This window comes from Plasmodium gaboni, chromosome 3 (assembly GCF_001602025.1).
Source record: "Plasmodium gaboni strain SY75 chromosome 3, whole genome shotgun sequence".
Classification (NCBI taxonomy): domain Eukaryota; phylum Apicomplexa; class Aconoidasida; order Haemosporida; family Plasmodiidae; genus Plasmodium; species Plasmodium gaboni.
In genome coordinates, this window is record NC_031483.1 from 69,503 (window position 1) to 96,679 (window position 27,177).

Consider the following 27,177-nt stretch of genomic DNA (forward strand, 5'->3'; position numbering starts at 1 on the left):
ATATTATATATATGTGCCAAATAGTTACCTATATTTTTTATAAAAAAAAAAAAAAAACATGTTCAAAAACATGTTCACATATATTTATAATTTTGATATTTTAAACTTTTTTACTTATTTATATAATATAATCCATAATTTGTTTAACTCTTCAAATATTTCAAATGATATTATCATGTATACACTTAATTTCTCTTTATAAAAATAAAATATAATAAAAATATAACTTGTAATATTTACATTTCATATTTTAAGACGTGCCAATTTTAATAATTTTAAACGGTATTTTTATTTATACAATATAAAATCAATATATTTAATGAAAAATAATTATTATATGTTTACTTTTTATTTTCAAATATTTATAATAAAATCATTGTAAAAAAATAAAAAGAATAAATCATACATATGAAATATAAGATATTTATAAATATCAATAAAAATCACAAAAAAAAAAAAAAAATAATAAAAATAAATAAATATATATATATATATATAAAGCAAAAAATTGAAAAAGGGAATTTTATTTAGTATTATTCTTAAAGCTTATAATTATAATATATACATTTCTGTGCATACATAAAGTTCTAAAATATATATATAATATTATGTAACATTTTGATTTTTTTTTTTTTTTAATTTATATATAAAAATCATTTTGCATATATATTTTACTCATGTGTCTTTTTCTTTAATATGATATTACATTTATTTATACATCATTAAAAAAATTTGTTAAAAAAAAAAAATGTTATATTTAATAAACATATCTTATTTTTATCGAAACATATCATAAATATTCTGAAGAGGAAGATGTTTTTCTTTCCTTCAAGTATTTAATAATTTTCATATCTTTGGGACTCATAATATCTAAATAAACCGAATAATTATTAATTATATCATTTATATTATAAGGTATTAAACCTGAGCCTGTAACAAAAGTATTGACTTGTTTAAGTAAATCATAATCAATAAACCAATGAGGTAAATATATGATAAGTTTCATATTATCAATTAATTTTACATATGCTGTTAATATATGTGTAAATGATTCATTTATTGGAATTAATTTAACATTATTCTTTTTTAAATCTTCCATTTTTATTATTGAATTTACATTTTCAAAATTATTATTTATATCTAATTTATCGATATGATAAATTATCTCTTCATTCTTTTCATTAATATTACTTGATATATTATCTTTTTTTACATTGTTTGAATTATCATTACATAAACATATTATATTATTAAAGAAATATTTAAACGCTATAAAATCTTCATTATCAGAAAATTCAGAAGAATCATTTTTGAATTGTAAATTACTTAGTTTTATATTTTTTAAATCGAATAACACACATGAATATATGCAATTCTTTTTATTTACCTTATCATCTTCATAATATGTATTATTTATCCTTTCACCACTATTATATGGATTATCCATATTATTATTATGATGGTTCGTCTTATTATTTTCATCTTTCCTATTATTATTATTATGATAATCATCCGTGTTAATACTCGTAACTATCTTATCATTGTTGTTATTTTCTGCAGAGTTATCTTTCTTATTTATATTATTTGTATCATCCTCATTACTCAAATATGGTACATCAATATGTAATGTTCTATCACCAATATCATTTATTATATTTAATGGAATACTCTTCAAGGTGCTTTCTAGAGGCATTAAATCATGTATTACATCATTACTCAGTGGTGGTAGTAAACTCTTTTCTTCTCCTTCACATTTTAAATTTTGGTCATCCTCAAGAATTTGTTTATCTGCATCCATATTTTTTATCTCTTCTTCAATATTTTCATCTAAAGAAGAAAAATTAAAACTTCTAACATAACTTTCGTGTTTAAAAAAAAAGTCATTCAATCCATCATAAAAAGAATAACTGTGTATATAAAAGATTATTTCTTTAAATTTATAAAAGAAGTAGGAAAAAAATCTATAAGCTCTTAAATTTTTTGGTAAAATAGAAGCACTTTTATCTTTATATTTTTTTTTGTCCATATCAATATAAGATAAAAATTTTTTATAACTAACATAATTTATAACCCTAACACAATTCCTATCAAAAAAATGAGACATCTTACTAATATAATAATCATAATTTTCAATATTTTTATAATTTGATTCATTAAATTGATATATATCATTTCGATTCTTATCATTATAATTATAATAATAGTTATTATTATTATTATTATTATTATTGCTGTATTCATTATGTCCTATTTTGTTATTATAGCACACATTTTCATTTAATGTACCTCTACTGTTACCTTCATATCTATCAACATTTGAAGAAAACATAACGTGATCATCAAACTTTAAGTGTTTCGCTTTATGCATATAATCCATTAATGAACATGGATTACTTCTTCTATTATTACCACTATTATTATTAAAACTTGGGCATGAACCAATAGGCGCTCTATTATATGTATGATTAATAATATTTGACTTAGTATGATTATTTAAAAACATATTTTTTGAATAATTACATATATTATTATCATAATACAAATTACTATTATTATTACTACTACTATTATAACTCTTCTTATAATAATCTCCAGAACTTTTATAACTACCATAATATGTATTAATCATATTATTATTATTGTTACTATTCATATCATTCATTGTATTTCCATAATTTTCATAATTATCATAATTTCCATATGATTTATATCCACGCATATTATAACTATTACCATCCTTTTGATTCACACCTGATAAATTATATGAATTATATGTAGATGATGAAGTATAAGAAGAAATGTTAGAAAGCCTTCTCTTTCTTTCTTTTTCTTTTTCTTCCTCATTTTGAAAAGACATAGAAAAATTATAAAATATAAAATGACTCTCATCTAATTTACTATATTCACTTATAATATTAAATATGGAAAATTTTTTAGAAATAACATTTACCTTCTTATTATTCAAATTTAAAATACTATAAAATGTATTTTCCTTATCGTCTTCTCTTATTAAAAGTAAATCATTAAACATATACGAATGTAAACTTTGTTTACTCATATTTCTCTTCAATGTCTTAGGAATTTTTAATGAATCAATTTGTATAACAAAATTACATTTACTTAAATAAATATTTAAATTTAATAAAAATAATCCAATATTTTTTATCCAACCAAATGTATTGATAACTATAGGAAAACAAAATTTTGCACTCTTTTTCTTCTTATTCTTTTTTTCTTCTTTCTTTTTTAAATATACAAAATATAAATAATAATATAAATATTCTAAGCATTTAATAAAATAATTCACATTTTCATTTATAGAACAGCTTCCAAAAAATATTTTTTTTATACATTTATATTTATTTTTATCAACATAAAAAAAATTATAATTATTTATAGGACACTTAATTTTATATATAGATAAAAACCCACTTAATCCTATAATTGGTTGACCTACATCAATATCTATTAATATAACACCTTTATAATAATTTAATAAATTATTGATAAAATTTATAACGAAAAAACTTTTACCTTTCCCTTTATCCCCTATAATTGATATACTAAATGTATTCCATAAACTAAATATTGAATCGTCTTTCTTAACATTATTATTTTCTTTTGTTTCAACAAAATTACGATTTTCATCTATTTCATATTTACATTCTTCAACAGATGATATTTCAAAAATATTTTCTTTACCTTTATTTATTTTAAAATTATTCCACCATTTATCCTTATCTAATTTAGAGCTTTCATTTTGAACACCGACAATTTCCACATTATCTACATTTGCATATTTATTTGTATCATTATTTAAATTAGTTGGAGTTTCACAATGTCCTGGATCACACATTCTAACAACACCATCTTTATCAATATGATAATTAACATCTTTTGAAATTGATTCATTTGTAGGCTTCTCACTTTTTTTGTCCACATTATTCAATAAATAATAATTATTCAAGTTTTTATCAACATCTTCTACTTTTTTAATAATATCTGGTATCTTATATGTTTTTTTATTAGATATATATAATAGAAACTCTTTTAATATATAAGAAAATTGATACGTATCAATATATAGTGTATTATTTTGTTTAAAATTTGATAAATTTAATTTTGTAGGACCGCTATTATTATTATATAAATAATATAAAAAGTCTTTCTTTTTTTCAAAAGCAATTATAATAGGATATTTTTCAAAATATAAACTTAATTTCATAGTATTTATCATATAACAACTTGAATAACCAGCTACATCTTCTTTATTACAATGTATAATATATTCATAAAAATCATTTCTTTTGAAATTATCCTCAGGTAATAAATTTAATCCAAATAAATAATTCTTTAAAATGGTTTGAGCACATTCATATATACAATCGTTATCTTTTAGTGGAATATCAAAATCTATATTTTTTAAATTATCTTTATTTGATGTAATATTAAAAGTATTCATATTATCATTATTGTTTAAAATAACAACATTGTTATGATTACTATGGATACTGCTATTACTCAATATATTATTATTATTATTATCACTATTTTTATTATTATCATTATTTTTATTATTATCATTATTTTTATTAGTATCATTACTATTCTTTCTTATAAGTCCAAAAATACTCAAAGCACCACTTGATTTTTTTTTACCCTCATCAACATTTACCAAACCCACATCATCATATATAAATTTTTTATCCTTATACTTTACATTATTAACATTTAAAGCTATCAATTTAAATAAGGGATAAAAATGAGGTATTAATACGTTCCTATATTCATAGGAAGGTTTTATTATTTCTCCATTAAATTTAATTAACCCTTTTATAACTCTAAAACGAAAACTACCTCTTAATAAAATATATTCATCATAATTTAAACCTAACAAATATATTTTCTTTTTCAAACATAAATTATCTATATTCTTGGTGTGTATATATATATCATCATTATCATCATCACCATCGTCATCCTTATCAATGTTAATATTTTCTCTTTTCTCTGGTATTTTCTTAATAGTGTCATATGACTTAATTAAATTATATTCAAAATTATGTAGATAATTGTTATCATAACAAGAATCGTACATTCTGTATAATATTAAAATAAAAATTAAAACGCAAAAATATGAAAAAAGGGAAATATTATAATGTACATATGGTAAATAATTATTATATTAATTAAATTGAAATGTCATTATATTTTGAATAATGTAAACTCTATATTTCATATTCAAAGAAATATTCTCAAATATTGTTCATATCTAAAATATATATATATATATATATATATATTATAGCATATTATTGTATGTTTAATAAATATGTACCAATAAAAAATTAAAATATTATTTATATTATACAAATATTAATAAATTCATAAAAAAAAAAAATATATATCAAATATGTATACATATATATATATATGATATAGATAGATAATATTTATCATATATATATATAATATAAACTCTTCATAACTAAAAATGTAATATTTTTTTCTCCACAATTCATAATATTTATAAAAATATGTGTATTTTTTATGGTATTCTTTTGATATATATATTTTCATAACAACGTTAGCATTATATCTACAAGCATATTTACAACAAATATTTTACAATAATATTTATAAGGAATATTTCATATTTGTTTGATGGAATAAATAAATAGATAAATAAAAACATATATATATATATATATATATATTTAACATATAAAATTTTTTCTTTATATAAATTATAACAACATGAAAAAACAATATTTATGAATTATATTTTTATAATTCCATAATGTACAAATGAAATAAATAATGAAAAAAAATATATATATATATATAAATATATACATATAAATAAATAAGATAATAGTTAAAAGAACGTTTGATCTTATATATTTTAATTTTTTCAAAAATATGATATTTTTGAAATATTATTCACATATATATAATATAATATAAAATAACATAAGATATTATAATACTTCAAAAAGATATATACTAAAATTAACTATAAAATATATTTTATAAATTTTTAATATTATATAAAATACAAAAATAATATAAATAAGATTATAAATATGTTATATATATATGTATATATATATATGATATATTTCTTTTATATTCTACATATTATATATATATATAGATACCATTTTCATATGTTTAAATATATATTTGTACTTATATTTCACATTAATATTAAGTATGTCATAAATTTTTTTTTTCTGAGTTTCCTATTATTATTTTAGAAAAGTATACAAATTGACGTTTTTGAAAATCTAAAAATTCGGAAAATATAAACATTATATCTTTATTTTCTACATTTTTATGTAATCATTTTTAAAAAGAATAAAAAAACAAAAAAAGAAAGAAAGAAAAAAAAAAAAAAAAACGGTTCAAAACAAATGTAAAAAAAAATTATTTTAAGTTTTTCATTTGAATAGATTTTATAATACGTATCATCACCAAAAGAAAAAAATTATAATAAATAAATAATGCAAAATATAAAGATATAAAACAAATTATTATAAATATTATGTATAATATAATATATATATATAATAATATTTTTTCTGTAAATATATAAATGCGATAATATATTCCTTTTTTTTTTTTTTTTTTTTTTTTTTTTTTTTTTTTTCTTTATTTTTTATTTTATTTTATTTTTTTTTTTTTGATGCACACACCTGAACGAGTTAATAATATATATTACATAAATAAAATATATTACATTGTATATATATATATATATAATATATATATGTTTTATTATTTTTTTTTTTTCTAATTTTTTAAATATAATTATTAAATACCACACATACCTGTAGACTTGAATTTTTATTTTTCTTTCATTTTTTTTTTTTTTTTTTTTCTGTTAATATACATGTATATATATATATATATATTAATATTACATTTTATATTCTTTCAGAAATAATAATATAAAAAAAATAATAAGAAATAGTAACATGAAAAAAAATAAATTCATTATAAAATTCATGAACAGCATTTTTATATTATCTTCTTTTTTACACATATATATATATATATATATATATATATAAATTGTTTTAATTTTATGTATGTTTGGTAAAATATATTTTTCTTATTTTTTTTTTTTTTTCATCATTTTTTCAATTTTCTCCAACCATTTTCTCACATATATGAAAATTGTATACATTATACATACATATATATATATATATATATATATATATATATATTTTTACTATGATTTAAAAATGGGAACAATTTAATGTTTATTAAAGTTGAAACTTGAAATATTATTATGTTCAAATATCTTATTTATTATTATTTTTTTTTTTTTAAATTGAAAAATATAACAACCCAATAAATAACCACCAAGGATAATATATGAATAAAGAAATATTATATATATATATATATATATATATATATAATATATCAAAGTTGCCTTTTTTTTTTTTTTTTTTTTTATTTTAATTTTTTATGGAATACAACTTATGTTAATTTGTTACGTATAAATTATATCTAGGAAAATCATGTAATAATATTTTATATATGTAAAATGTATATACATATATATAATTATAATGAATAGAAAAGTACTCACACATATATGTATATATTTATTTATTTATTTATTCCTTCATATATCATTGTATACTCTTTTTTACCTTTGTCTATTATATTTCTTGATTTTATTTTATTTTATTTCATTTTATTTTTACAGGTGGGGAAAAATTGTTAGTAGTGTCTCCAATGCTCTAGATTTCAATCAAGCAACCCTTAGTGGCTGTATAGATATTATTATTTGTATCGAATCAGAAATAGAAAATAAATTAAAAAATGACAAGATAGAAGTTATATACAAATCTACTCCTTTTCATGTACGTTTCGGGAAAACGAAATTATTACGATCGAAAGAAAAAATTGTAAGTATTTTAGTAAATGGAAAAAGCACTAATTTACATATGAAATTAGGAAGTGCAGGGGAAGCATATTTTGTTGAAAAAACATATGAAGATGTTGAAGAAGATCTAGAAACTTCCCCTTTGTCCTCCCCACGTAATGAATATTATTATTTTTATGATGACCATCATATTGATAGCTGTAGTATTGATGATTCACTTAATAATTTCAAAAGTGATGAAGATGACTCAGATAAAGTTTTTCTTCTAAATACTGCTCTAGAAAGAAAAAAATCAACAGATAAACATTCAAAAACAGAAAGAAATAAGAGTAAGAAACATAAAGATTCCAAAGAAGAACATAAAAAAAATAATTCATTCATAAAAAAAGAAAGACTAAAAGAAGAAAATTCTCATGATAAGAAAAATCATGGAATTGATCAAGATAGTGATGATGATGATGATGATGAAGACGACGATGATATTATTGATCGTAATATCAAACAATTTAATCTTACTGATAAAAGAAGAGAAGAATTTGACGATCAAAATATAAATTCTGAATGGTCTTGGTCATGGGGAAGATTACCACATTTAAAAACACATGATGCGGTTTCAGACAATAATAATTCTATCAATTCTTCTGTTAATAAAAAAAAACATAAAAATAAAATTAAAACAAAAACGTATTATAAAAAAAGCGAATCAGTTAATGAACATGCTACCAATAAAGATGATCCAATATATATTCCGAAAAGAAATCTTAGTGAATCACATGTTAGAAAAACAGGAAAAAAAAAAAAATTAATCAAAGACAGAAGTTATGATGCACATAATAATGGGAAAAAAAAAAACGTACATAATAATACGAACATGTCACACAAAGAAAAAAAAAAAGAAAATACACATCATTCTTCAAAAGAAACTAATGTAAATAAAACACATCCAAATAATCATGATCAAATTAAAGAAACTTTAAAAAAGGATAGAAAATTTAGTGACCCTACAGGTCTTAGTCAAGTTAAACCATGTAATGAACAAAAAAGAAAAACTATTGCATATATAAGTAATCAAAAAATAAAAAATGAAGGTAACAATAATCTATCAATAAAAGATCAAGATGGACAAGCAATTAAAGAATCTAATACAAATATGAACATAAAAATTAATAAACTAAAAGAAAAAGAAACTCAAATAGAAAAGAAAGAAGCGAATGGAGATAGAAAAGGAAGTATATTAGAAAATATGTTAAAAAATAGTAATCATATTAGAAAACATTCTAAAAATATTAATAAATATGCTGATAATAGAAGACTATCCGATAATAAGCTGATAGATGTCGAAAGTAAAGTTAAAGAAGTTGAAAATGAAATGGACAAAGAGAAAGAAAAGGAAAAAGAAAAAGCAAAGGAAAAGGTTAAAGAAATTATGATAGAAAAAGTACGAGAAAAAGAAAAAGAAAGAGAGAAATTAAAAGAACTGGAAAAAGAAAAAGAAAAGTTATATAAGAAGGGAAGTATTAAATCTAATGAAAAGGATTATACCAAAGATAATACAAAAGAGGATACGAAGGATAATAGTAAAGATAATATAAAGGATCATATAAATGATCAAACAAAAGATATTACAAATGATCAAACAAAAGATATTACAAATGAACATAACAAAAAACAATTAAAAAAAGGAATAGATAAAAAACATAGCTCTTCATTAGACAATTATACACATAAAGAAATAGATTCAAATGACGATAATAATAATAATAATAATGATAATAATAATAACCTAAATCAGTCAAAAGGAGACCAAGACGCTATTTTTGATGATGATATTCAAAATAGAATAGAATGTAGCCTGTGTGGTCATCTTTTATTAAATCAAAATATTGATAACGAACAAAATGATTATAATATAGAAATACATAACAAGAATATTTTTGAAGCTAATATTGTTACCTATGATCAAATAGATAAAAATTCTAATTTATGGTATCATCCATCACTTGTATTTAGATTTGATAAAAAAGATCCTTATTATCCCTCCAGAGTTGCTTTACCTTTATTAGCATCTTGGGTTGTATTTAATCAACCCTTATCTATTTTGGCTGTGGAAAAATTACTAAATTCATCCTTAACCCTTTCTGAGGTAAAGGATAAAAGCTGGAGAAATTGGTTTGGTGTCTCAAGTGCAGAGTATGATAATACAACAAATAATAAAAGTACAAATAAAGATACAAAAACAAATAATCAAATAGAAGATAAAAAAAAAAAAAAAGAGCAAGGTGATAAAAATAATATTATAGAAAGAAAAGATTCCAAGGATTCTAAAAGTAAAAGGGATACATTACATTCATTACATAATCAAAGTGAATTAAGTAAAAGAAGTAGTGTTAGACGTAGTCAAGATAGAATTAGAGTAAGATATCGTAAATCATTAAGACCAACATCTGAACAATTACAGTCATTAAATTTAAAAGAAGGTGCTAATACAATTACATTTCTAGTTACGTCCTCTTTACAAGGTACCAAAAGTATAACGGGAAATATTTACTTATGGAAAAAAAATGCAAAAATTGTTATATCCGATGTAGATGGTACTATAACTAAATCAACAGTATTAGGACACATTATGCCTATTGTAGGTAAAGATTGGTCACATGTAGGAGTTTCTCAACTATTCAACAAAATTAATAAAAATGGATATCATATCTTATATCTAACAGCTAGAGCTATTGGACAAGCAGATTCAACTAGAGAATATTTATTCAGACTAAAAAAAAATGATAATAATAAATTGCCAGATGGACCTTTAATATTAAGCCCAGACAGACTCTTTCCTTCATTCAAAAGAGAAGTTATTGATAAAAAACCTTACATTTTTAAAATAGCAGCATTAAGGGATATAAGAAATCTATTCCCCCTCAATCACAATCCATTCTATGCAGCTTTTGGAAATACCGAAAGTGTAAGAAAAAAAAATTTATATGAGTCATCATATATATATATATATATTGTGTATATATTATATTATATATATATATATTGTGTATATATTATATTATATATATATATATATATATATATTTATTTATTTATATAGGATCATAGAGCTTATATATCAGTTGGAGTACCAGAGGCAAAAGTTTTCATTATTGATAATAGAGGAATTGTCCACCACGTTAATTCGACATATGCTAAAACGTAAGATAAAATAAAAAATAAATAATAATAAAACCTAAATAAATAATACCTTATATGCTTAATTATTCTATATATATATATATATATATATATCCATTTCATTAATATGTATTTGAGTTCCTTTATTTGTATATCATTTTTAAATATTTATTTCTTGTTTTTTAGTTATGAAACTATGAGTGAAATAACAGAACATATGTTTCCTTGTATTAAAAATGATAAAAAGAGAGAGGATGATGATCAAGTAAAAAAAAAAAATAAAAAAAAATAAAAAAAAATAAAATATATATATATATATATATATATACATATTTTTATTATTTAATAATTTTTTTCCCCCCCTAATTAATTATATAAAACATGATATATACATATATATATATATATATATATACATGTATAAATGATTCTTACCTGTTACTATAATATGCATATATTATTTCCAAATATACTAAAATGTAGTGACACATATGTAAATTGCTGTTGTCATTTTGATCTTTTTATATGATAATATATATTAAAATATAAATTTGTGTTTAATCATTGTTTTACTTTATCCAACTGAATTAAAATTTAACTTTCAAAACAGCCAAAAAAAATTTTTTTTTTTTTTTTTCAAAACCAAAAATATGTATATATATATTTATATCATTTATGTTTATTTATAATACTTAATTTTCTTATGTTATGTTCATATTTTGACAGTTTCATAAAATTAAAAAGAAAAAAGTTCAATAATATTAATATATAAATATATTATATATTCATGAAAATTATTTAAGTATATGCTTTATATATATATATATATATATATATATATATATATATATTCCTGTGTGTATATTCTTTATTATAAATATATATAAGTATTACATATGTATGTAGAAATATATAGACAATAAATATTTAATTAATTTTTTTTTTTTCTTGTCACATATTATATAATAAATTTTTTTTTTTTTTTTTTTCTTTTTCTTTTCAGTATAATTCATTTCAGTATTGGAAAATCAATAGCTTATCCTTTTATGAAAAGTACATGAATGTTAGCGACAGTAGCTAACTTAAATAATTCACTTATTTTATTATTATATTGTTTTATCTGAGTTTTAATTTAAAATATTTTTTTCTTTTTTCTTTTTTTTTTTTTTTTTGTTGTTTTCAAAAAAGTATGCATTTTTAATTTTTAAATATATATATATTTATTTATATTTATGTGTACATTTTGATATATTATAACAAAAAGTAGTATTTTAAATTTATGATATAAAAAATAATTGTTTTTAATATATAAATATGTTTTTGTTCATTCTTATTTCATATTGTTAACTTCTTTTTAAAAAAAAATTAATAGAAATACAACTAATATCTTTTTAAAAGTATAATATTAGTATTTGTTATAAATGCATTTTGGAAGATCTACATAAAAAAAAATTAACATATATATGTATATATATATATATATATATATATTTTTTTTTTTTTTTTTTTTTTTAATATTTCGATTTGTTTTTATGAGATAAATATTGTTGTAATAACTAAAAAAATAATAAAGTACACAAACGAATATATAAGATTAAAATATATATATATATATATATATAGACACGTATATATCCTTGTATATACATCATATATACATCTTTTTATATATGCACAATGGTTCATTTAAAAATAAATAAACAAATCTGTAAGTATACATATATATATATATATATATATATACATTATTATCAATCAATTATAAGTTCATCTAATCTCCAATCTTCATAACTTCCATTAGGCAAATATCTTCTTAAAATAAATGGAATAGATTTATTATATAATTCCTTTTCAGCTATAACTAAAGGATCATTATTTAAATAATTATCATATTCATTTTTACTATTTATCATATCATTTGATGTTTCTATAGGTATAGTTAAGGGTGCATTCAAACTTATTTGTAAAGCTCTAGTACCTATAATTCTAGCCTTTTCATATTTAGTTAAATATGGACTAGTTATTCTAATATTATCTTCATTAGCCTCAGAATTCTCATAATCTGATTTATTGTCTTTCTTTATTTGATGGTCTGTTATTATATCAATATCATTTTCATAATTTTCACCATCATCACTATCAATACCTTGACCAAATTCATCTCCCATAAAATCATCATCCTCATTTAAATAATTATCATTAAAGCCATCCACTAAAAAAAAAGAAAAAAATAAATGAATGATATGAAATAATTATCCTACAATCATGTATACATATATATATATATATATATATATATTAAGCAATAAAATAAAAAAAAATAAACATATATTCATAATTCATTTATACATAAACATACATATATATAATATCATGTCATTATGTTTTTATATATTTATATTTGTTTTCTTTCTATTTTTTTTTTTTTTCTATTATAATTATATTATTACTTTTGTTTCTATATATGATGACAATATATATATACAAAATATTATAAATAAATAATAATATTATTAATATATGGCAAAAATATTTAACCCTTAAAAAAAATTTTAAACATAAAACAACGTATGAAATTCATATATATTTTATTTTTCTTTCTTTTTATATCATATATATAATATATTTATATATATGTTTTTATTTGTTCATATAATATTCATTTTATTATTTCTTTTTTCAAAAAAACTCAATAAAATAATATAAAAAATTAGGAGGTTAAATCAGTAAAAAATTAATTAAAGTAAAACAACTTATATAAAAGCATTAATATTTTTATATATTTATTTATTTATATACTTATATTTTTTTTTTTCCCCTTATAAAATAAATATAATAAAATTATACTTGGTATTTATTTATTATATATATTTGATATCATTTTTTTATACCTATACATTACATATATATATACAATTATATAATATATAATATAATAATTTATAATATATATTTTTTTGCCTATATATTTATATATAAATATTATTTTAATTCCATAAAAATATATATCATCCACGGGTATAACAACATTATAAAAATACATATTATATATGTAATTATATATATATTTTTTTTTATTTTATATTTTGACGTAAAATTTATAAAAATATTAAGTTTAAATAATATTATATATGTATATATATATATATATAGAAGTCCCTTCAAATTTCATTTTTTTAAATATATGTCAAAATAATATATATATATTTTTTTAATTTTAAAAGAATAACAAAAGAAAGTTCATATGGATATGCTATATAGAATAATAATATTATATATATTTAAGTTATTCATTCATTGTGTATTAAGAATATATTTCTTTTATATTTTCATTTTTTGATCTACATCCTAAAAGAAAATATTAATTTTTTACGGTCATTTTTTTCGTAAATTTTTTTTTGCACGTAAAAAAGTATAATATAAAAAAAAATCATATAAAATATATATCATATATAGTAATAATATTTTTTTTTTTTTACATTATGTAAGTATTGTACCCCGTTAATCCTTAAAAATTCTGAATTTCTTTTACCTTCTTTTTTTTTTTTTTTTTTTTCATTTTTCTTGTAGACCCGCAAGAACTTATAAATACGTCCGTTAAGTTATCTTTGTATTAAAATCAAGTGCATATAATTTAAGTTTATATGGAATATTGTATTTCCTTTTTCTTATTATAACACATATTTATGGTCCATTTTTTTTTTATTTTTAATTATAATGAATAAGACCTTTTTATATGGCTTATATAAATTATAAGACAATTTGACATAATATAATAATTTCTTTACACATTTAAAATTATGGGTATGTAATTATTATTGAGTCCTTTAATTATTTTTTTTTTTTTTCCATTTAAAAAAAAATAAAAATTAAATATAAAAATAAAGAAAATAATGTATATATAATATATTATTATGTATATATATATATATATATATATATATTGTAACCCTTTAACTTAATGGATATTTTTCTTTTTTTTTTTCCCCTTTTTTGTATGTTCACAAAATAGGACAAATAGTTACGTAATTTTAAAAAGAGGAGAAAATACTCATATCGATTTTAAACTTATATAATATAAAAAATTATACATAAGTAAATGTAAAAAGAATAAAACATTTTATATACTTTGTCCTGTTAATAAGTTTTGGAATAAGATATAACTTTAAAATTTTAACATATCATTTGATAAACATATACATATATATATATATATATATATATATATATAATATAATATATAAAAAATATAAATATACATGTATTTATGCGTCTGTGCAAATATATACAATATATATATATATATAATACTTATACAAATACATATTTACATATATATATTTCTTTAATGGGTTAATATATATAATATTTAATATATATATTATTATATATTTAATATATATATATATATATATATATATATATATATATATATATCCTGGACGAAGGAAATTAAATAATATTTATGTGGAGAATAAAAATATTAAAAATAAAAAATTTCTAAATTTTACCTAAGATTTATGTGCAATATGCTTTATATATTTTATATTTTTTTTTTTTTTTTTTTTGTTAATATATTAATAGTATATTAATTTTTAATAATATTTAAAATTGTATTTAGTTGTTAAACAGTAAACATATATATATATATATATATATATATATATATATATATATGTTTATCCTTATTTATGCAAATATTTCTCATTATATAACATTTGTTATTTTATATATACATATACATTTTCATTTTTATATATTTTCATTTTTTTCATGTAACTTACGTCTATTTTAATTTATACGAAAAAGGAAGAAGAAATATATAAAAAAAAAAAAAAAAAGATACATATTAAAAATATATGTATATATTTCTGTCAAGTACACATAATATTTATATATGTAACCTGTTAATCCCACCCCCCTCTTAAAACCTGATTTGATTTTATTTAATTTTATTTTTATCTATTTCCTTAAAAATGAATGACAGTGAGAGCCTAGACAGCGAGGTACTAGAAAAACAATATGAAATAATAAAATACGCGAAATATCAAGATTTTATAAGACTACAAATATTAATACAACCATATCTTTTAAACAATGACATAGAAATGTTGAATTCTATAAACATCTTACACTGGGCATGTTATTGTGGTTTCACGGAACTAGTAAAGAAATTGATAAGTTTTAATTGTGATATAGAAAAAGAAGATTTAGTAAATAATGATACTCCTATTTATTATGCTATTAAAAATAGTAATTACGAAATAGTGTTATTATTAATAAAATGTTTTGGTATATCTATTTTATTTCATAAGAATAGAAGAAGAATGAGTCCATTCTTAACAGCTATTTGTGAATTTAATGAAGATAAAATTTTAGAAGCTTTACATATATTAGAATTATTATATATGAATGGTGTTAGCCTAGAAGAACAAAATGAACATGGACAAACTGCCTTATTTTTAAGTGTTAAAAAAAATAATATAAGTACTTTACAATGGCTATTAACCAAAGACGTAAATATTAATCATAGAGACTTCTATGGAAATACTGTATTACATATAGCTGTACGTCATTGTGATATTGACATATTAAGATTATTATGTGATTATGGCTGTTTAAATATGGTTTATTATTCATGTATTGAAAATAAAAATACAAATGTTTTTCAATTATGTATTAAAAATAGATATTTTCTAGTATACATATTATTAAAAAAATGGGTATTACAAAATAAAATATGCTCAAAATTAAAAATATGTAAAACCATTTATGCCTTTTATTTTTGGTTTTTCGCATTATTAAATCTTATTGTTTATTTTAATATAGCTCACTCCTTTTCTATTATTAACAAATATCATATTAAATCACTCATTTGGATTACCATATGGCTATTTCAACAATTTTTATGGTGCATGCTTTACTTTAAATCACCAGGATTTTATAAAGAAAATTATGTGTTCAATAAAAATAAAAAAAATACACAAAGTATGAAATATAAAAATTCGAATTTAATGTATAATGGAACCTTCAAAGGAAATGCAGAATATCAACTTAATAATATTGAAAGGGAAATATTTCAAATTAATAAAAAAATTATTTCTACTAATTTTAATACCCTCACACCTATTAATCATGATCAAGCTTTATCGAATAAATATAATGACATCTTAATAAATCTAGAGTATCAAAAATTGTCTTTATATTCTCAGGTTTCTCAGGAAAGAATAAATTCCTTGGATGAGGACTACAGGAATGCAATTTTATATAATCAAAACCCAAGGGTAAAATGAAGGCACAAATATTTATATATGTCAACAGAAAATCATATATATATATATATATATATATATATATATATATATATTTTTTCTTTTTGTAGAATATTTGTGTGACCTGCAATATTATAAAGCCTCCAAGGGTTCATCACTGTGCTGAATGTTTCCACTGCATAGTGTAAAAAATAAAATAAATTAAAATAAAATAAAAATTAAAATTATCACCTCTATGCATTAGAATAAAAAATAAATGTATTTAAAAAATTATACTTTCTATTTTTCTATTTTATTTATTTATTTTTTTTAGACATCAAGATCATCACTGTGTATGGGTTGATAATTGCATAGGTAAACTCAACAAATTTAAATAAATAAATAAATAATATATACATATATATATGTATGTGTGTGTATTTATTCTTTTATCATTTTATATATGTTTTAAATTTTCCTCTTTTTACAGGAATAAAAAACCAGCGCTGTTTTTATATGTTCATCTTTTGCATATTTGTTTTACTATTATATAATTACTATTATGTTTATTTATATTTTCATTTATTCCAAGCAACAATCAACTATGTAAGTAAAAGAATGCAATACAGAAGTTTTTACGTTCGTTATATTTACATACAAGAAATAATATAATTTACCTTTATTTTTATTTATTTATTTATTTTTATTCTTTAGGCTTTTGGATCGTTAGTCATTTTATGTAATTTTATTAATATAACATTATTTGCATTTATTACGTATTTATTTGCAAGAAATACAAGAACGATTTTGACGAATGTCACTTTTTACGAGCACTATAAAAAGTAATAAATAAATATATAAAATATATGTTTTTTTCTATATGACAGTTTGTATATATAGATATACACAAATGTTTATGTATATATATATATAATTTATTGTTTTTTTTTTTTTTTAGACCTAATCATATAACGGATAAATATAATACCGATTTAAGATGTTGGGATTTCCAAAATTTAAACTTAAAAGGAATATTAAAGTAAAAGAAAAAAAAAATAAAATAAAATGAAAGAAAATAAAATAATATTTAAATAAGATAAAACAAACATTTTAAAGAATCATATTAGCAAAATATTATATACTTTTTCCTTTTTTTTTTTTATAGAAACATTTATTATTTTTGGTCCTTAAACTATGATGAACCATATGTTAGACAATGCAAAAAAACGGTAATAAATCTTCACTAAACAATATATATATATATATATATATATATATATATATATATATATATGTACATGTAATTATTTATTTATTATATATTATTTTATTTTATCTTTACAGTCTAATGATGTGTGTTATACATTAATATCAAACACATGATACTAAGAAATGTTAATTTATTTCGAACCTTTGGTATTATATTATTTGTATCTGTCATAAACATAAATAACTTATTAATCTTCACTTTAAAAAAAATAAAATAAAATAAAATAATTTCATATAAAAAATATAACAAATATTCCTTCTTCTATTAATATAGAAATCTTGAAGATCTAATAAAATATAGCCTTTATAGAAATAATTATAATTAATAAGAAAAAAAAAAAAATTTATATCTTTTTATATCAAATGACAGAATAGTATATATATATATATATATATATATATTATATATATGTACACACGCGAATAATTATAATCAGTGTTCTGCATTTCCGCATTATTTCTTTTTCTTTCTTTTTTTTTTATTATATTTTTTAGTAATATGCTTTTATTTTTAATTTTTATTACATATACACACTTGATATCATACAATCATGTCATTAATATATATATATATATATTATATATACATCTAAAATAAAAGTATTTGCAAGGTTATAAAAACCTTTTTCTTTTATCCAAACATTTATTCATAAAAAAAATAAAATAAAATAAAATAAAATAAAATAAAATAAAAAGATATATTAACTTTGAAAGTGTTCTTTTGAAAAAAATAAAATAATACACAGAATGTCTTTTATATTATTTCTTCCCTTTATTTATTATAATTTTTTTTTTTAACCTTTATAAATTATAAAAATGATAATATATAATAAATAAATATATTATTTAAATTAATATGTACAATAATAAAATGGACTCAAAATATATATATATATATATATATATATATATATAATTATATATTATATATATTTTGTGAAAATATGAGTTTAGAAAAATTATTATATGTAAGTTTATTCAATATTTGAAATATATTTATTTCATTATTATTTATTTATTCATTAATTTTTATTCATATCTATTATTATTTTTCCTTTTTAAAAATATGCTGTTCTAAATTTTAATCACTTGTTTTTAGCCTTACTAAAAATATTAATTTTTTGGTAAAACATTTGACGCAAATTTTTATTTTGAATAATATATATATATATATATATATATATAATATTGTTTATATTTTTATTTATTTTTTCTTTTTTTTATATGTAATTATTAAAGAGAAACTTATACACATATATATATATATATATATATATATATTATATTTTCATTTTTGAAATAGCCATAATTATTCCATTTTTTTTTTTTTTTAAATAAATACAAACTTCCAAATTAATAAAATATTAATGGCATATATAATATATATGAAAATATAACAAACTATTTTTGTCAAAAATATATATATATATATATATATATATTTGTATATTTTGTATATTCTGTTTCATATTTTTTGTATTTTTTCTTGAATGGAAAACACATCAGTCCATATATACATATAAATATATATATAATGCCATATATGTTTATGAACATATAAACGTATTTATGTTTTTATGTACACATCCACCTTTTCTAAATCTTCAAAAATATTTATCTATTCTTATTCAGAAACAATTCTCAGGAATATCATTCAACACACAAGTGTAAATTATAAAAGTCATATTTAAAAAAAAAAAAAAAATGATGAATCGAGAAAAATTAATTAAACTCTTAGAAAAAGAGAATAAAAATCGTATGAATATAAAGAATGTGAAATTTCGTGATTGTCATTGTATGTTTAATAATTACTCTCAATGTTATGTAAATGTAAAAAATAAATATGAGAATAAAGATTTTTGGAAATATGAAAATATTTATGGAAATGATAATATAATAAAAAGAAGTGTACAAGAAGAAGAAGAAAAAAAAAAAAAATCGATAGAAGATAATTATAATAAAGAAAGCAGTCTTGAATTTACTTATCCTTATAGATATGAAAGTAATCGAAATATATTTTTAATAATTAATAGTGAAAATATAAATTTAGGAAATTCATGTATATATCATAATGATATGATATATATTATACATAATAATAAAAGGTATGAACACATGAACTTACCCAAGAGGACCAAAAAGAAAAAAAAGAAAAAAAAAAGAAAAACAAAAAAAACAAAAACAAAAAAAAGGACCTTACATAATATGAAAAATGACACTTTTGGTACTCTTACTAATATGAACGATGAAAAGGATTATATGAAATATAATCAAGATAATCCTGATCAAGATGATGATAACGATTATGATGATTATGAAGATGAAGATGATGATGATGATTATGATGATGATGATGATGATGATGATGAAGATGATAATGATGATGATGATGATAATGATGATGATGACGACTATGATGACAATTATAATAACAGCTTTGATAACAGCTATGATAATCAATATAACCTAAAACGAAATAAAAAAAAAATCAATCCCATGTATAATAGCACCATATTTGAAACTAGCAATATGAACTTTTGTGTAAAAGATGAAAAGAGAATAAAAAAAGAAAAACAAAAGAACTCACTTCATAAAAGAAATATTATATATTCTGATGATGATTCAGATAATAATTATGAACATATTTTTACTCATATAAATTCAGATTTATTTTTTCTTAGCATTTCCAATGATCATATAGAAAAAGAAAATAATTTATATATACAAAATGAACAATTTATAAATTATGATGATGTTATATTTAGAAAATTCAAATTTCATAAAAACTTATTTGTAAATATGGATTCATGTAACTCATGGATCATAATAAAAAAAAGTATCCTTATAAATGAATACATGGCAAGGTCAGAAAAAAATGATTTAACAGATATAAATGATGTCTTATATGATGTAGTCAATATGTATCATCGTATATATAATTGTTATACTAGGCTTTATATTAATGATGAGTTTTTATTATTAAATAATAAGACAAAAGAAATATTAGGTGTTCAAAATGTTGCCTCACATATAAATAACACAACATATAATAATATTAACAATATGGATAATATAAATAATTATAATAATATTCGTGAACACTTAAAAAGGACAGAAAAAAAAAAAAAAATTAATAATTATAATAATAATGATGAACTAAGTACAGCCGATACAGGTGATGATATGTTACCCAATAATTATGAATACAATGAAGAATCCAAATATTATAAATTAGTTTTAATAAAAAAAATGTCTTTGAAACATCTTTTTAATAATCAAACTGATATTAATATTTTATTTAGTTTTCATAATGCATGTTTGAGTAATTATAATAAATTAGATGAAAATTATTCTTATTTATTAATTAATAATTATAATTTAAATAATAAAAGTGAGCATTTCTTAAACATATCAATGAATAAAAATTACAATAATAATAATAATAATAATAATGATAGTAATATTTTAAGTAATGAAATGTACTCCTATTTTAATAATTATTTAACAAAAAAAATTGTGGAAAATTATTCAACATACAGCTTATATATTAAAGAATGCTTATTAATTATCGATATATTATATATTTTGAATAACACATACGGAAATTTAATATATATTAAAGAATATTATAAATATGATCATGAAAATTATTATACAAATATAATTTCTAATATAGTTCAAAAAAAAAAAGAAAAAAAAAAAAAAAACTATAAAAATATTAAAAATATTTATGATCAACCAAAAGAAAATAATAGAAAAGAAAGTAACTCTATTTATTCCATATCCTCATTTAGTGAAAAAAAATATAAAAATAATAATACTATTCATACGAATAATTTACGTTCAGAAGAAATACCATACGATTCTATGTCTTCATCAAATATGTCTTCATCGAATATGTCCTCATCAAATAAATCATCACCAAATTCTTCAATATCATATGACATATCAAAAATGAGAAAGAGAGGAAAAAATAATTTAAATTATATAAACAGAAAACAACTTAATAATGATCTTATTTATTTTTTTCCTAAATATAAATTAATTATTCATCCAACATTATTAAATGTAAACGAACAAAATAATAGCAATATTGAAATTGCTAGAGAAATATTATATTTAGGTATATATATACGGAAAATACAAAAATTTATAGAAATTAATAAAAGAAGCCAATCATGTAATTTCACATTTGATATATTTTGTTGTTGCTTATATAATATTAGTGCACATATATTAAATCATATAAATAAAATAGAAGAAAATGTTCGAAATATATATAATTTTACTAAAATTAATATGAAAAATAATATGCAAAATAATATGCAAAATAATATGCAAAATAATATGAAAAATAATATGAAAAGTAATATGAAAAATAATAATCAAAATAATAATCAAAATAATAATCAAAATAATCACAATAATAATAATACCTTTATCAATGATGATGATCTATCGTTGTGTCTTTTTGATGAATATAAGTTATCTACATGTACTGACCCTGAAGAAAAAAAAATTTTTTTTAGTATTAATAATTTGTTTCATAAAAATATACAAGATTTTAATCTATTCTTTAATATTAATATTGAAAAGGCAGAAGATATTTCCCTATACAAAATAAAAATAAGTGTATTACCATTAATTCAAATAGCCAAGTTATTAAATAAAATTATTAATAAAATTATTAAAAAAAAGAAAATTAATAATTCCAAATATCTAATTGATTTAATATATAATTTACAAGAATATCTAAATCCTGATGATATAAATAAAAAAGTACTCTTATATTTATTAAAAAATATTACTACTCCTCTATTTGATTTTATAAAAAATTATATATTCTATGGAAAGGTTAAAGATACATATAAAGAATTCTTTATACATGAAAATAAACATATTACACCATATTATAAACAAAATCATAAACCATATTTTAATAATATGTATAAATATATATTCAAAAAATATATTGACTTGTCCACAAATTATTGGGGAGCTAAATATATTATATTAAATGATAAAGTACCCAAATTTTTAAAAAAATTATCAAATCATATTTTTATAACAGGAAAATATATTGATGTATTATCAGCATGTTCTAAAATTTTAAACATACAAAGAAAAACATCATTTTATTTAATAGATCAAGATGAATCTAAAAATATAAATGAAAACATTAATATAAATATAGATAACACTCAAAATAATAATATGAATAGTCTTTTATATCCTAAAGATGTAATATATAAACCTAAATATAATGAAAATATAAAAAATGAACAATATACAAATAATGATAATATTATCAATCCATATTTTTATAATAATTTTTATAAATCACAAATAGAAACAAACCATACAATAAATAGACAAATCATAGATGCAAAAAAAAAATATAGTTATATGAATTTACCATATGAAGATGAATATTATGAACATAATAAAAATGATGAAAAAAATAAATCTTGCTTTCTAGTATATGATAGTGATAAAAAGGTTTATGAAAATCTAATACATAATCAACATTTATATGCATCAAAAAAAATGTTTGAATTATATATAAAAAAAATAGATATAAAAGAAAAAATTAAACATCATTATTTTTTTTTCTTTTTACAAATAAGTGATTATCTAAAATATTTTTATATATTATCTCATGAGTATTTAGAAAAATTATATCATTACAAAAAAAATAATGTCTTAAATAAATTAAAAAATTTTTTTGATATTTCTATTAGATCATCTGTATTATATCATTTAAAATATAAAAAAGATTATAATGTTGCTATTTCGGATATTTTTAGTATTATGGATAATGTAAACTTAATTATTGATCTAAGGAAGTTTCAAATATCAAATGAACAACAAGGACAAAATAAAAAATGTTCAAATAATAATAATAGTGGTGATGAAGATGAAGATGATGATGGTGATTATTATAACAATAATGGAAATAAATATAATAATTATGAAGATGAGTATAATGATGATGAAGAAGAAAGAAATAATTACCTCAATAAAAATAACTATGACGAGGATAACGAAGAAGAAGAAGACGAGAACGACGAACAAGATGATAATGAAACAGACGATGATGAAGAAGAATATGAATATGAAGACGATGATGATAATGAAACAGACAATGATCGTAATAATTATAATAATATCAATAAGAATTACCACGATGACCATGTTCATAATAATTCTTTTAATATAGAAAGTAATCCATTACATATTAACGATACAACTAATCAAAAAAAACAACATTATAATGAAGAATATTATAAATACAAAAATGAAAGGATTATCAAAAAAAATGCAGAATTAAAAAATAAAGGTGCAATAAAAAAAAAAAAAAAAAAAGTTACGAAAAAAAAAAAAAATGTATCTAAATTGAATGAAATACGAAGAAATAAAAATAAAACTAATACAAATAATATGAATAATACAAACAGTATGAATAATATAAACAATTTAAATAATATTAACAGCAAAAATAAGAATGGAGATGATATGTCTTTTAACCCTTTAAAGAATATAAAAAATAATTTCATATTAAAAAATATAAATAATAATGGACCATCAAATATGAACGTGGAAATATATAAAGGATTAATTTTATCGTATAAAAATATGTTTCCTTATAATTTAATATTTAATAATATAACAATATTTAAATATACCTTAATTTTTAGAGTCTTAAATTATTGTAAATATATAGAACATAAATTATCAGAAGTGTGGTTAAATCATATGTTTGTAAAAAATATAAATATTAATGATGAATGTACAAATAATTTAATGATATGTATACATACAAGAGAATGTATGATTCATTTTTTAAAATGTTATTTATATCATATTCAAAATGATGTTATAAAATCAGAATATAACAACATGAATAATAAATTAAAAGAAACATTAATATTTGATGATATTATACATATACATAACACATATTTAAATAATATATTAAAATATTCATTTATAATGAATAATAATATTATTACATGTATTCTAAAATTAATATCTATATCACATATATTTACAAGACATATATTAAAATTTAATTTTGATAAAAATGAACAAATAGAAAACATAACAACCCATGATAATGTTAAGTCTAATATACTTAATACAAATACAACTCATATGAAAAACAATCCACATAATAATAATAATAATAAATATAACAATAAAAATAACTATCATAAAAAAATTGTCCAAGAATTATTAACAGACAAAGCATATATTTCTATGATTCAAAATACAATTAAACATTATGATAAACATTTTAAAAATTTCTTCCTTCTATTAACAGAATATGTAAATAATAATATTGATGAATATGCTCATAATTTTCTTATAAAATTAGATTATAATTTTTATTATACTAATAAATATAAAATATCATATCAAAATCCGACTTCTTTTAATAATGATCTAAACTCAGAATATATAAATGATAATTGTAATGATTATGTAGATGATTCGAACGACACTCGAGAAAGAACAAAGGAAAATGTAGTTGGAAATAATTATAATAATAATGTCTCAAATTATAATCATATACAAACAAATATTAATCCTGTAGAATCAAATAATATACAAACAAAAAGGAAACAAAATTTATTTCTTACCAATGATAGAAATTATAATAATATTGATATTAATAGTCATACTAATATAAATGATATGAATAATATTAATATGATGAATAAGGATGAAAATTATAATTTATACAGGGAAAAAATTACTTCTGAGATAAAAAATCACAACCCAAATGAATACAACAAAAATAATATAATTAGTAGTCAAAATATTCATAATAATAATAATACTAATTATCATCAAATAAATTATAGTTTGCATAGATTCAACAATAACAATAATGATAATATTAACGTACACGCCGATTTACACAATTTAAATGACAAATCAAATTTTTATAAAAAAGAAAATTATAATAATAATAATGATACAAACAACAATAATTATCAGTATACTAATAATAACTCTCATAAAGGTTCAAATGAAAAAAATAATATATATAATAATCATTCCATTAGTTATATCAGAAATAATTATAATAAAAATATATTAAATAATAATAAAGATACCATTCTAAGTGAAAAACATTATCTAAAAGAAAAGAATCATATATCATTTCAAAATAAAAATCATGATACTCCTTCTCCTTTACATATAAATAATTTTAATAATGAAGAAAATAATAATAATATGGAAAACAATAATATATCTCCTTTAAATTATTCAAAATTAAAAAAATTTAATACATCATATAATAACAATGAAAATATGAAAAATATTAATTTAAGTGATATTGATCTTGACAGTATAGATAATAGTAGATACAGTAGTAAATATAATGCATAAAAAGGTTCATCACACATATATTTTATTCTATATGGTTTCTTTTTTTTTTTTTTCTTTTTTTTTTCCCTACTTGTAGAATGTATATTATTATGTTATATTATATTTTATATATATGTAATAATTCTTTTTCTATATAAAAAAGGTTTTTTTTTTTTTTTTTTTTTGTTAAAAATA

The 27,177-nt window shown here is 18.4% G+C and overlaps 5 protein-coding genes across 5 annotated transcripts; 3 read left to right on the forward strand and 2 right to left on the reverse strand.

Annotated features, from left to right (window-relative positions):
* Positions 1–790: 790 nt before the first annotated feature.
* Positions 791–5,098, reverse strand: PGSY75_0303100 (hypothetical protein; the record flags this gene model as incomplete). Its single annotated transcript, XM_018783889.1, has 1 exon — positions 791–5,098. One exon carries the CDS (start codon positions 5,096–5,098, stop codon positions 791–793), a length of 4,308 nt encoding a protein of 1,435 aa, XP_018643472.1.
* A 2,437-nt stretch (positions 5,099–7,535) lies between these two features.
* On the forward strand, positions 7,536–12,164 carry PGSY75_0303200 (putative HAD superfamily protein; the record flags this gene model as incomplete). The annotated part of the gene is made up of 5 exons (XM_018783890.1): positions 7,536–7,537; positions 7,727–10,868; positions 11,004–11,104; positions 11,270–11,348; positions 12,087–12,164. Coding segments are annotated over 5 exons (3,402 nt in total).
* Positions 12,165–12,834: 670 nt separating this feature from the next.
* PGSY75_0303300 (putative DNA-directed RNA polymerase subunit I) lies at positions 12,835–13,534 on the reverse strand (the record flags this gene model as incomplete). The annotated part of the gene is made up of 2 exons (XM_018783891.1): positions 12,835–13,295; position 13,534. Coding segments are annotated over 2 exons (462 nt in total).
* A 2,525-nt stretch (positions 13,535–16,059) lies between these two features.
* Positions 16,060–18,717, forward strand: PGSY75_0303400 (palmitoyltransferase; the record flags this gene model as incomplete). Its single annotated transcript, XM_018783892.1, has 8 exons — positions 16,060–17,367; positions 17,466–17,539; positions 17,669–17,709; positions 17,825–17,940; positions 18,049–18,176; positions 18,293–18,373; positions 18,500–18,563; positions 18,679–18,717. 8 exons carry the CDS (start codon positions 16,060–16,062, stop codon positions 18,715–18,717), a joined length of 1,851 nt encoding a protein of 616 aa, XP_018643475.1.
* Positions 18,718–20,307: 1,590 nt separating this feature from the next.
* On the forward strand, positions 20,308–27,003 carry PGSY75_0303500 (putative spindle pole body protein; the record flags this gene model as incomplete). The annotated part of the gene is made up of 1 exon (XM_018783893.1): positions 20,308–27,003. The coding sequence occupies one exon, from the start codon at positions 20,308–20,310 to the stop codon at positions 27,001–27,003; it is 6,696 nt and encodes a 2,231-aa protein (XP_018643476.1).
* Positions 27,004–27,177: the final 174 nt, after the last annotated feature.